Below are 12,927 nucleotides of genomic sequence, written 5' to 3'. Positions count from 1 at the left end.
CAAAAGTGGGAACAGGTTACTGAGTTGGATGATCAGCCATGATCATAATGAATGGTGGAGCAGTCTTGAAGGGCCAAATGGCCTACTCCTGCTCCTGTTTTCTATATCTATGTTTCTATGTTCATGCTAACGCAAATCACTTTCATTTTAACAGCTACTTCCATTGTAATTTTTTTTCCCTCCAATTCTTGGCAATGCAAATGTTTGTGGATTCAGGCTCCACCTCCGGGCTTGTGTACACACACTAGGCTGACATGCCAGTGAAGTGCTGAGAGGGTGCTACACTGTTGGAGTTGCTGTTTTTTCAGATGAGAAGTTAAACAGAGACCCGTCTGTTTCTTGTCGATTCCAGCTGGAGGTTAAAAATTCCACGACACCACTTTAAGAAGAGCAGGAGCTCCTTCAATGTCCTGGTCAACATCACTCTCAAAACCAATACCTGCCCTCCAAAATAACTGAACAGGCCTTTCATGTAATTGGGTGTGGGATCATGCTGTCAGCACAACCGCTCTCACATTTGTCTGCATAACAATAATTACCGCACTTAAAGGAAACCCATTTTATATAAAAGGCACATTTCTGCGGCATTGTAAGACGAAATATAAATGTAAGTCCTTCTTTGTCCCAGCTCCTTTGCGTTACAGACTGGAGTAGAGTTTAAGACTGACAGAATGCCAATAGTTTTTTTGTGTGACTGTGATCATGCATTCCAGCCACCTTCCCCTCCGATGCAGCATCCACTACGACTAATCATTTCCACCATGCGCAGCCCTTTCTCCGACTCATTTTCTCTGCACTTCAGTGGAAAGCTGCCTACAGTAGATTGAGGCACTGATACAGTCAGCTTTTCTTTGCAAATGTTCGCCTTCATTTACCAACAGCTTGAACTCTTGCCACATAGTTGACCAACCAGGTGTCCTGGTTCACTGCTGCATTCGCTCAGTCACTATCCGACAAGATTCTTTGCAGCAAGTTGCAAGATTTATTTTTTTCACTCTTTCCCCCTCTGTTTTTGTGACATCATTTCTGTACTCATGTTTGTGATTATATTCCCAAACAAGTTATTGGTGGGTGGCAACAATTAATACCGTTTGATTAGTACTAACCATGACTCAGTCTGCAGTCAGAATCTTGTGGGTTCAAGCCACACTCCAGAGACTTGACCAGAAAATCTAAACTAACACTAAAGTTCAGTACTGAGTGCTACACTGTCAGAGGTGCCATCTTTTGAATGAGAAGTTAAACCAAGGCTCAGTAAGCCTTCTGAGCTGAATGTAATAGATTCTATGGCACTATTTTGAAAAAGTGCAGAGGAGTTATCCTTGGTGTTCTGGCCAACCCCACTAAAACTGATTACCTGGTCATAATCACATTGTTGCTTATGGGATCTTACTGTGTGCAAATTGGCTGCCACTTTTCGTGCGTTATACCAGTGACGACACTTCAAAAAGTACATCACTGGCTGTAAAATGCTTTGGGGTGTCCTGAAGTCATGAAAGTTACTATATAAATGCAAGTCGTTTTTGTTGCACATTATATATTTCAGTATCAAGGAAAAGGAGTATGATTCAGTTCTGTCTACCAAAGCTATTTTGTCAGTGGCAATTATTCAGTGTTTCATTGGCATCGGGACTTGTATGGCACTGCTACATTAAATGCCAGAATCAAAGGCAGGAGATGCAGACGACACAAAAACAAGAAATGCTGGATTCACTCAGCAGGTCTGGCAGCATCTGTGGAAAGAGAAGCAGAGTTAACGTTTCGGGTCAGTGACCCTTCACTGACCCGAAACGTTAACTCTGCTTCTCTTTCCACAGATGCTGCCAGACCTGCTGAGTGAATCCAGCATTTCTTGTTTTTGTTTCAGATTTCCAGCATCCGCAGTATTTTGCTTTTAGATGCAGACGACAGATATTTTCAATTACTAAGGAAAAATATCCAGTTGAAAGTAGCTTTGTGTGATCAAAGAGGCTAGCATGTTTTTTCTAACCAGATGTAGATACAGTTAAGACATACTTTCTTTTGTTCTTGATTCGAGCTGAGAATGGGTCACAGTTGGCAGTCTGGATCATTTGTCTTCCTGGTTCCTTGTTGACCTATTTTCTGTTCCGATAAGCTTCAGTAACTATCCACTAGATGATGGTCCATTGGATTACTTAGTGCTTATGGCTAAAAGGAGATGAATATTAAGTTATGTAGTCAATTAGAGAAACTGAAAAATTCAGAGTAGCTGATTCTGTATATAAAAAATATCCTAAAATATCTCCCAGGCAATAGTAGCACACTTGTTTTTCTCTTCTGGGATCTGCGTTTGATTCCACTCCAGATGATGCTGGGCTTCTCTCTGCTGCTTGTAAGGGTGCTAATGTAAAAGGAATGGTAGCAGCCTGAACCCAGTGCCTAGTGGGTGTGATTTACAAAATTGACTGTGATTCTGCACTAATTTCAATCCACAGTTAGTTGGAAGTAGAGACCTTGAATGAAATTTACTGTCAGCACAGAGCTGTGCATGCCAGATGGGCATATGGTGAATAGTAAGGATATAGAGGATAGTGATAGACTTTAAGAGGACATAAACAAGCTGATGGAATGGACAGACCCATGGCAGATAAAATCTAACAGAATAGTGTGAGGTGGTACATTTTAGTGGGAAGAATGAGGAAAAGCAATATAAAATAAAGGACACAATTCTGAAGGGGGTGCAGTAACAGTGAGACCTGGGATATATGTGCACAGATAGTTGAAGGTGGCAGGGCAGGCTAAGAAAGTGGTTAAAAAGCCATATGCGATCCTGGGCTTTATAAATAGAGGCATGGAGTACGAAAGCAAGAAAGTTATGGTGAACCTTTATAAAACTCTGGAGTTTTGCTTCCAATTCTGGGCACTGGATTTTAGGAATGATATGAAGGCTTTAGAAAGGGTGCAGGAAAGATTTACAAGAATGGTTCCAGAGATGACTTCAGTTACGTGGATAGATTGGAGAAGCTGGCATTGTTCTCCTAAGAGAAGGTTGAGAGGAGATTTGAAAGGAGGTCTAAACAGAGCTGATAGAGAGAAACTGTTCCCATTTCCAGAAGGGACGAGAACCAGAGGACATTGATTTAAGGTGATTAGCAAAAGAAGTAACAGCAACATGAGGAAAAACACTTTTTATGCTGTGAGTGGTTAGGATCTGGAATGCACTGCCTGAGTGTGGTGGAGGCAGGTTCAATCAGGGCTTTCAAAAGAGAATTGGATAAGCGCCTGAAAAGAAAAGTTTTACATGGCTATGGGGAAAGGGTGGGAGAGTGGGACTAGCTAAGCTGCTCTTGCAGTGAACAGGCATGGACACGATGGGCTAAATTGCTCCTCTGTGCTCTAACCATTCTGTGGGCTGGATTTTACGACTGGGGGACGGGAGCTGGCCACTGACGTGAAAGTTGGTGGCGAATGTGCATCTGCCCAGCCGGGGGATCCAACATGCATTTTACAGGCCCCTGGGCTTTAATTGTTCAGAGGCAGGACATCCACCCGCTTGAGGGAGGAAGTCCCGCCTCATTGAGCTGCTGACCAATCATCGGGCCGGCAGCTCTCAGTCCCAGCAGCACCACTGGGAGCGAGGCTACTGCTGGGACTGCATCCCAGCTGAGGACACGGAGCCAGGACCGAGGTAAGTTTGGTTTGCCTTGCCGAGCAAGTTGGTCGCAGTCCGGTAAGGCAAGGGTGGTCATTTTGGGGGAGATGGGGGAAAGGGGGGGCTGCGTCTCGGGTCCTGGGGGTGGTTGGGGAAGCAAGGGTGGCCCTCAATCAGGCACCCTGTGCTGGAAGGCTGCCAGGTATCACTGGGCGGCCTTTCACGTCTACCGGACGCCCGCTTGCCACGGGCAAAATATCTGTGGAGGCGGGCCAAGACCCTTAAGTGGCCGTTAAATGGTTACTTAAGGGCCTCGATTGGCCTGGGGCTGGCGGCGCGTTTCTCGCCCCACCCCCACTGTGGCCCATGTGAAGTGGGGAGGAGGTAGGAGCGGGCTGGGAAGGTCTCCCGGAGCCTCCCACTCCATTTTACGCCAGCCCCCCGGCACCATCCGGCTCGATGGGGTGGTGTAAAATTCCAGCCTGTAATTCTATTTCCCCCCCCCGCCTCGCCCCCACAAAGATGATCTGTTCAATAATTTTAATTCTATAATATATTCATATCATATGAGAATGCTTACTGCTCATACTGAGTGTCCAAAATGGGAAAGTGTTGTATTCCTAGAGATTATCACTCTGTCAAAAATATGCGACAAAAGAATACACTTGAAAAAGAAACCCAATGTAAGTAAATAAATGATAATGCACATGATTCTTGCTGCCTTTTGATCATAAATTTACAGGGAAAGCCAGCTTGAAAAAGCTAACTGATTTAAAAAAAAATTGTAATGTGGAAATTCAGTTCGTTAGAGCCTATAGTACTTAGATTTTTGCTTGCACTGTTTTGGGCAGAATTAGAATTCTGGTGGTACATCAGCTACGATGCTATCATTGGGTAGAACTGTACCCCAAGTCATTACTGTATTGATGTATAATTATATTATGGGGATATGTAGTAAGATGTCTATTCCATTGGACTGCATGCAGGATCTATGAATTTTGAAACTATCAATCATTCTACACGATTTCTCTTATTTCAAAGTGTTCTTCCGTTCTTTTCTAACCACAGGCTGAACTGCAGAAAATGAAACAACAGGCCCAGGACACCAGGATTTTCATTGAAAATCAGGAGACGGAGGAAAGAAAGCTGCTGAGGATTATTGATGAGGCTGACACAGAGAGGATTCGACAAAAGAAAGAACTGGACCAGGTATGCCACATTGGATTACGAGATGATTAATTCACTCCACTCTAAAATGAATTCATGTATGATGCAATTTGAGAGTCTCAAAAAATGTAACTAAGTACGATATAAATGCAAGTATTTACTTAAGTGCTGTTGTTACCTAAATGGCAGCTGTCAGTCCCCAGTGCACTTCTCTTATGGCACCGGCAGTTTTGTTCATTTTCTGTATTTCAGTGTTTTATTTCCGTGGTGGTTCTAGATCCAGACACTATTGTGCTTATGTTCTTATATGTCCTTAATCTCGCTTGAACCATAGAACTATAGAACCATAGAAAAATTATGGCACAGAAGGAGGCCATTCAGCCCACCTTGTCTGTGCCGGCTGAAAAACTAGCCACCCAACTAGCTTGCTGGGAGCATGTAACGGGAAGTCTGATGTGCACTTGCTCTGAGTTTTACTCTGCGCCCAAACGTCCATTATGTTTTCACGGTGTGTGCGACACTGTGCTGGATCTGCACATTATAAAATATATTCTTGTATGTCAGCGGGCTACTGGGGGAGAGGGGGCTCACAGTCAAACCTGATCCTGCCCTGACACAACATGTGGATTTTCAGTAGGGGTGGACTGGATATCAGTGGAGTGGAATCCTCAATGAATGTTTCCTAGCTTTGCAACCATTAACGTTCAGGGATGAATTTCCCTCTGAAGTGGATTTACCACCAGAGAAAGGGTGGCCTCCCACCACGGCCCTGCCACAATTCTGGCCCATATTCCTCAGTCACTGCTTATTAGTTACGCAGAGTAGGTTCTTGCAGCACAGAGGCTGTTGCCTGGAAAGTCCACCAGTGTCTGGTAGCACCACAAACCAGGTAGGACCAGTTAAAGGAAACAATCGTCCTAAAGACTTCAAAAATTGTTTAAACGAAGGCCACAGCTATTAAGCGTAAGAAGGCTACTGTGCCTTCTCCCACCAAGTGACAACATAGTGGGCTTTCCATTGCTGGCCCAGGGTCTATTGGCACCATTCCTCAATTTTCTCATATATTCACCTAACTCTCGTTTGTTGGACATTTCCCACACCCTTCACTTCATAATTGCCCGTCGTTCCTTCATTTGTGTAGGCAGCACACTGTGGCATTCCCTCCCTAAACTTTTCTGCCTCTCCTCAACTGCCTCTTCTCCTTTAAGACCCTCCTTTAAAACCCAGCTCTTCGATCAAGGTTTGGGTTGCTCCTCCTTCTTTGGCATAATTTTGCCTGCAAATGCTTCGGTGAAGGGCCTTGGGGCATTTTTCAATATTAAAGATGCTACATAAATGCAAGTTGTTGCTGCTTTCTATAACTGCAGCTTTGTTTCACACCGATGCTGCAGTCATAGTGTAAATGCACCCTAAGTTGCTTGTGGTATTCAAGTGTAGCAAGTGAGAAGGCAGTTTTTTTCGCTGAAGTAACAGCTGTCCAGCAAACCCCCCACCTGCCAAGACTGAGGCATTATTTCGCCACATGAACAAAAACTTAAAATTGCAAGCCCTGACTGGAAGGACATTTAGCACCAGACAATGTTGAAACAGTAGGGACCCAGTAGTTGCTTCCCCAATACACAGAAGTGGCCAGACCAGTTTTAGTCACATGACTAACTGGCTTTTGCAGAGTTTTGAACTGAGTTTTAAATTGGAGAAAACAGGATTTGAACTGAGAACATCATGAGTTCATGGACTGAGAACATCTCCTCTCCTGTCTGCCTGCCTCCATCTCTTTCCCATGGAACTGAATCTTGTGAAAACACATGAAACTCAGAGAAAGGTTTCCTACGTGAACAAGGTTTTAAGACGACTACTGGGCCCTAACGAAACGCAAGACCATATTCTCAATCAAGGACTACAGCAAGCTCAAGAAACAGTAACAAGATATTGCCTCAAACTGTTCTACTTATCGTTTCTTCTGCTCTTTTCTGTCCCTATTTGTGTATCACGTGTGCATGCTAGCATGGGCACATTGTATATCGGCGGTGTTAACTGCATTAGAGTTTAAGCTTAAGTAAGTTTAATAACTTTCATCTTTCTTCTTTAAACCAAAGAAAGCCTGTCTGTGCTCATTTCTTTGCCTTATAATTGGAAAGTTGTGAACACGGAGTCACAAAGGGGGAGCTTTAAACACAGTGTGTTTTAAATTAAACCTTGTTATAAAAAGACCAGGTGAAGATAGTAACACACCCCTAGACACCTTTCTCACCTGGTTGTAACAGGAATTGGGTGCTAGCATCTGGATTGTTACCCACAGACGAAGGAGTGAAATTGGAAGTGGGAAGCCAAATTGTTCTCAATCAAAAAGTGCAAATCAGTACAGGTTTCCTTGTGGTTGTGTGTGATTGAATACTAACATGTCTGCAACTGCAGCCAGTAGCTTTCCAAGCCTGGGTGAAGTAACTTGGGATAAGTTAAAAGCACTGTCTATGGAGGAGTTGAGAAAAATGGCTGAGCAGTGTGGGATTACTGTACGTGGCAAGGCTAGGAAGTCTGAACTCCTAAGGGTAGTGGCCAGCCATGTTTCCCTTGAATTTGAAGAAGCAGAAGCAGTGTTAGAAACAGAATCCGACAGGGTATTGGTAGCAAAGATACAATTGGAACAAAGGAAACTTGAATTAGAAGACAGGGAAAGAGAGCGAGAGACAGGGAGAGAGGCAGGAGAGGGAGAAAGAAACAGCCTTCCAAAAGGAACGTGAAGAAAATGAAAGGCAGGAAAGAGAGAGAGAAAGACAGGAGAAGGAACGAGAGAGAGAGAGAAAGAATATTCTGGAAGGAATGCAAAGAAAGAGAATTACGGTGGCTTGAGTTAACTAGGGGGTGACAGAGTAATCGTATTGAAAGCATGGTCAATATGGAGGAGCACAATTCAGGAATGGGTACAAAATTGCGAAAACCCGCTCAATTAATTCCAAAATTCAATGGGGAAGATGTGGATGCATTTTTTGTGTCTTTCGAGAAACTGGCAAGGCAATTAAAATGGCCAGCTGAGACCTGGTCTCTCTTATTGCAAAGCAAACTAACTGGAAAAGCCCATGAAGTTTATTCCCTGTTGCCAGATGAGAGTTTATCAAATTATGAACTGACCAAAAATGCTATCTTCGGGACATATGAATTAGTACCCGAAGCCTACCGCCAGAAGTTTAAACCCTGGCGATTGAAAGAAGCAAGCAGCTGGCTTTTGACCAGCAGCTGACGGCTTTAAAAATACAGCTCAGCTATGAGACTCTCAGAAGTAATCCTGTTAGAGGAATTTAAAAACTCTCCCATTCTGAATAAAAACCCATGTGGAGGAGCAGCGGGTTCAGGGAGCCTGGCAAGCAGCCGTTCTGGCCGATGAGATTGCTTTAATTTGTAAGTCTGTTTCCCAGGGGAGAACCTTTCCTAATCACCCCCACAAATCCAAAAAGGGCAAAGGGTAGGAAGGTGATAGAAGCCCAGGCATTCCTGGAAGAGAAAGGAAAGCAGGAGACACAGGGGGTCCTCCTCCAGCCAAAAAGGAAGGTGCTGTGAGCAAGAGTGAGACCCGGAGATCTGTGTGCTTCCATTGTAATAAGGCAGGGCGTTTAAAAACTGACTGCTGGAAACTAAAGGGGAAACTGATGGGGTTAATCAGGGCACACCGCTCAGTGTAGATGGGACTCTGATGGAAAACACAGAACAAGCTGTGGCTTTAACTGCAGTAAGAGTGCAACCCAGGAAGCTTACTACGGCCAGTGCAGGAAATGTTAATAGGATTCCTGAAGGTTATCAGGGTTTTGTATCTGTATGGAAAGTAACCCCATATCGCTCGAGTGGGGCAAGCAAGCCCATAGTGATTCTCAGGGACACAGGGGTCACCAGATCCCTTTTATTGGGAAAAGACCTGACCTTTCCCCCAGAGAGTGCAGTGAACACCAAAATGGCGGTGAATAGTATTGGAGGGCAGTGTATGCCTGTACCTGTGCACCGGGTGCACCTGGAGTGCGACTTAGTTTTGGGACCGGTAGGGATTGTCCCTAGTTTGCCTGTGGACGGAGTTGACCTGCTCCTTGGTAATGATCTGGCAGGGGTGAAGGTGGTAGCCCCTCCATTCTATAGTGAAAGAAAGACCGCAGGAGGTCAGAGAGACAGGACAGTGGCAGGAGACGGGCCTCTGCAGTTTCCCTGAATGTGTAGTGGTTCAGACCATGATCAAACCAGCTCCCCCAGAGGGGACTGCATTGGCACTGCAGGCAAATGTCCATGAGGTCTGTCTGTACAAGACTTTCTTTGGAAAATTAGGAGACCCAGGGAATGAATTAAATAGATTTTCTCTAGCTGAGGCTCAGCGAACTGACCCAGTATTGCGAGAGTTAGCACAGGCTGCCCAATCTCAAAATGAAGCAGAGGGAGCCCCTGACTACTGCTTTTTAAAGAATGAGGTACTGATGAGGAAATGGAGTTCTTCTCACAGACCTGAGGGCAAGGAGTGGACAGCGGTTCACCGGTTAGTGGTACCACAGAGGTCCCGGGGAGAAATATTTATTAAGAAGGGCCCACGAGACTACAGTAGCGTCAAGTCCTGTTAGAATTTTATAGAAGGACATTTACATCGTACCAGACAATGTTGAAACAATGGGGACCCAGTAGTTGCTTCCCCAATGCACAGAGATGGTCAGACCAGTTTTAGTTATATGACTAACTGGCTGTTGCAGGGTTTTGAACTGAGTTTTAAATGGGAGAAAACAGGATTTGAACTGAGAGAACACAGTGTGCTCATGGACTGAGAACATCTCCTTTCCTGTCTGCTTGCCTCCATCTCTTTTCCACGGAACTGAATCTTGTGAAAACACATGAAACGCAAAAGTTTTAAGAAGACTACTGGGTCCCAACGAAATGCAAGACCATATCCTCAATCAAAGACTACAGCGAGCTCAAGAAACAGTAACAAGATATTGCCTCAAACTGTTCCACACATCTTTTGCTCTTTTCTGTTCCTATTTGCATGAGTGTATCGTGTGTGCATGCTAACGTGGGTGTGTCGTATATCCATCGGCGTTAACCGTATTATAGTTTAAGTTTTAATAAATTTCACCTTCTTTAAGCCAAAGAAAGCCTGTTTCTGCTCATTTCTTTGCCTTATAATTGGAAAATTGTGAACAAGGATTCACAAAGGGGAAGCTTTAAACAGTGTGTTTAAAATTAAACCTTGTTACAAAAAGACTAGGTGAACATAGTAACAGACCCCTAGACACCTTTCTTACCTGGTTGTAACACAGGGTATGGTTATTTGAAATCAATTTTGCTCAATATTTTCCAAGCAGAGTCTTAATTTATAGGTTCATAATTATTCCATCATATTCCTATTAACAAACATTAAGCACCATTAAGCATATTATGTGTCTTTAATTGCAGGGAAGCCTTCCTTGTTTTTTCAAGCTCTGAGCTTGTGCAGCTCAGAAGATTGATTTCTGCTCACCCTCTTCACTGGAACAAGATTTCAGTATACTGTCATGTTTACGTGTTGCTTCTACAATTAATTTTTTTCTAACATCCTTGCCAGGTTATCAGTGAGAGAGACATTTTAGGCACTCAGCTTGTGCGCCGCAATGATGAGCTGGCACTGCTTTATGAGAAGATCAAAATTCAGCATTCCATGTTAAATAAAGGCGAGATACAATACAGGCAGCGGGTGGAGGATATCCGGCTCCTCCGGATGGAGATCAAAAAACTAAGACGGGAGAAACACATCCTAAGCAAGAGCGTTTCTAACCTGGATGACCTCAGGTAAAACTAGGAAAGCTGTTTGTGAAGGAATACCTAAAAAAAAGTTATTGGGACTCTGACATCGCTGGCTTAGCTGGCATTTATTGTCCAGCCTTAAGGCCACCAGAGAGCAGTTAAAACTCAGCCATGTTTGTGTGGGACTAGACTCACATATAGACAAGACCAGGTCTGGGGAGGGACAGAAGGTTTTCATCCCTAAGGATGGGTTTTTGCAACAATTGGCCAGCTTCATGGTGACATGATACCAGGTTTTTATTTCCAGATTTAAAAAAAAATTTAAACTGTGTACAAATTTCCAAACTGTCCTGGTTGGATTTGAACTCACATTCTCTAGCTTATTAATCCATTCCTCTGAGTTATTAGTTCAGTAACATGACCACTACACTACCATGTCCATAGAGAATTTTCTCTTAATTTAAAAAGAAGCAAAGTTTTTCCTCTTTTCCTGCTGGTGTATGGTTCATCAAGCATTGGCAACCTATCTCTACCTCATCCAAGTAACCATTCCTCATGTGTGAGCTTATGCATTGGATGCTAGTGAATAGAGAGCATCACGCTGTAGGCCGATCCTGTTCCCGCCTTTATAGCGACACAGTAAATCTTTCCAGCAGGGATTTTAGCTAGAAATTAGTATTGGAACTGCTAACTGAGTTATCTGCTATCCTCTTTGTAGTCTAGGGAAGCTGGGGCCATTTGTAGCCCCAGCTCTACTACTCTTCCAGTTGAGATCAGCCAACAGCGCCAGCCAACCTGAAACCTTCCTATTCTGTGTAATTTAGTAGCACCTAGTGTGGTTAATTTACATATATTGGCAGAGAGCTGTTGATTTGCTTATTATGAATCAGTGGGGTACAACTTCCACAGTGGGTTTGTCGAAATCTCGCCATAACTCTTTCTTTCTTTCCCTTTTGAAAGCCATTACGATTATGCTTCCATCCTTGTTTCCGTAAATGCATTCAATGACCGAACAACCCGCTGTACAAAACAAATTCTCTCATCTCTTCCATTCATTCTTTTGGTGATGATCTAAACTTGATGTCCTTCAGTTTCTGGCTCACTGACCAATGGAAATGGCTTTTCCCTATTTACTTTATCAAAGCCTGTCATATTTTGAATAACTCTATTAGACCCCTTTCTTTGGTCTAATGAAAAGAACCAGTTTCTTTAGCCAAAGTCTCTCATCCCTACTATCTTTTTAGCGAATCTCTTCTCTACCTCATTTGTGGCTTTGATACCCTTAAGATATCTAAAAATCTGGCTGCATTTTAACTATACTGCTATGGAAGCAAATTGAGCCTGGCATGTCTTTGTTTCTATCAGGACGTCACATGGTATCAGGTTGGCTGGCGAGCGTATATATTGTGATACACAAGGTATCACAATTGTGTGAGACGGGATGGATTGACCAGAGGAGGGTCTTTACCTGCCCATCATTGTTTGTATGTTCATATGACATGGCTGTGGTTTGAACTATGAAGAGACTCCTTGCCCACTTTTTAAATCTGAATTCACTACTATACTCCTTGTGATATAAGCCCAAGTAATTAAATGACAATCTGCAGGGAAGTTCACTCTCTGCTCCCCTGCAGATGCAGATTGGGACTTGACTACATTGCTGGGAAGCAGTAGCCTTTACAGTGACTGGAAATTGGCAGTATAACTGCGCCTTTAAAGCTCTCCTTTCGGCCAGAGCTCTACCTTAATAGAAACTGCACTTCAATATGGTCACTGATCTCAATAATTTGAATCAAATGAAATGTATAAAAGCACGACAAGCAAAATTAGAATAAATTGGACTGAATTTTTACAAGCTGTTTAATATTCTCTAGGGGAACTGAACAGTTTGTGATAAAATGGAATATCTAAATAGCTAGTAGAAATCTCAACTGATGTATTGTCAGCATAAATATTGAACATCATAAGCAAGCCTTTTTCTTCCTTTCCTTCCCCTCTCCTAATTTATGAGCTCAGTCTGCAACTGCAGTCTGTTGTGTGAAGTCTTGTTTCTCAGCACAAAATTGGCTTTAACTGTTCTCGATAACTTTTTAATACAAGTAGACACTTCTGCCATATTCAATAAATCAATTATTACTTACTGGCAAGGTGCCATTCGAACAAAAAGACTCATCCTAAATTTGTTGCAGATATGAAAAGAAAGTGGTAACTGATGGCAGGGCAGCTTTGCAAGTTTACTAGACCCTTTTGAATGACCCCACAAGCCTTGTGTTATGCATAGGCACATTCTCGGTTAATCAGCTCAAATGTTACCATGTTTGACGGCAGATGTTCTGAATAATTTCTAAAGCTTTTCAAACAGTTGAAGCATTGAGTTTCACAGGAACAGTTTTTATGCTCAT

General features: G+C 43.2%; 1 protein-coding gene across 2 annotated transcripts in view; it reads left to right on the top strand.

Moving 5' to 3' along the window:
* Nucleotides 1–12,927, top strand: part of cfap58 (cilia and flagella associated protein 58) — a 224,973-nt gene that overhangs the window by 82,651 nt on the left and 129,395 nt on the right. For both annotated transcript variants that reach the window (XM_068053026.1, XM_068053027.1), the window contains exons 12-13: nucleotides 4,682–4,822; nucleotides 10,347–10,570. In XM_068053026.1, the coding sequence (XP_067909127.1) occupies nucleotides 4,682–4,822; nucleotides 10,347–10,570 (365 nt within the window). The remainder of the gene's footprint in view (nucleotides 1–4,681; nucleotides 4,823–10,346; nucleotides 10,571–12,927) is intronic.

This window comes from Heterodontus francisci, chromosome 20 (genome assembly GCF_036365525.1).
Source record: "Heterodontus francisci isolate sHetFra1 chromosome 20, sHetFra1.hap1, whole genome shotgun sequence".
Classification (NCBI taxonomy): Eukaryota; Metazoa; Chordata; class Chondrichthyes; order Heterodontiformes; family Heterodontidae; genus Heterodontus; species Heterodontus francisci.
Note: the sequence above shows the minus strand (reverse complement) of the source record. Positions and strands in the feature narration are given on the sequence as shown.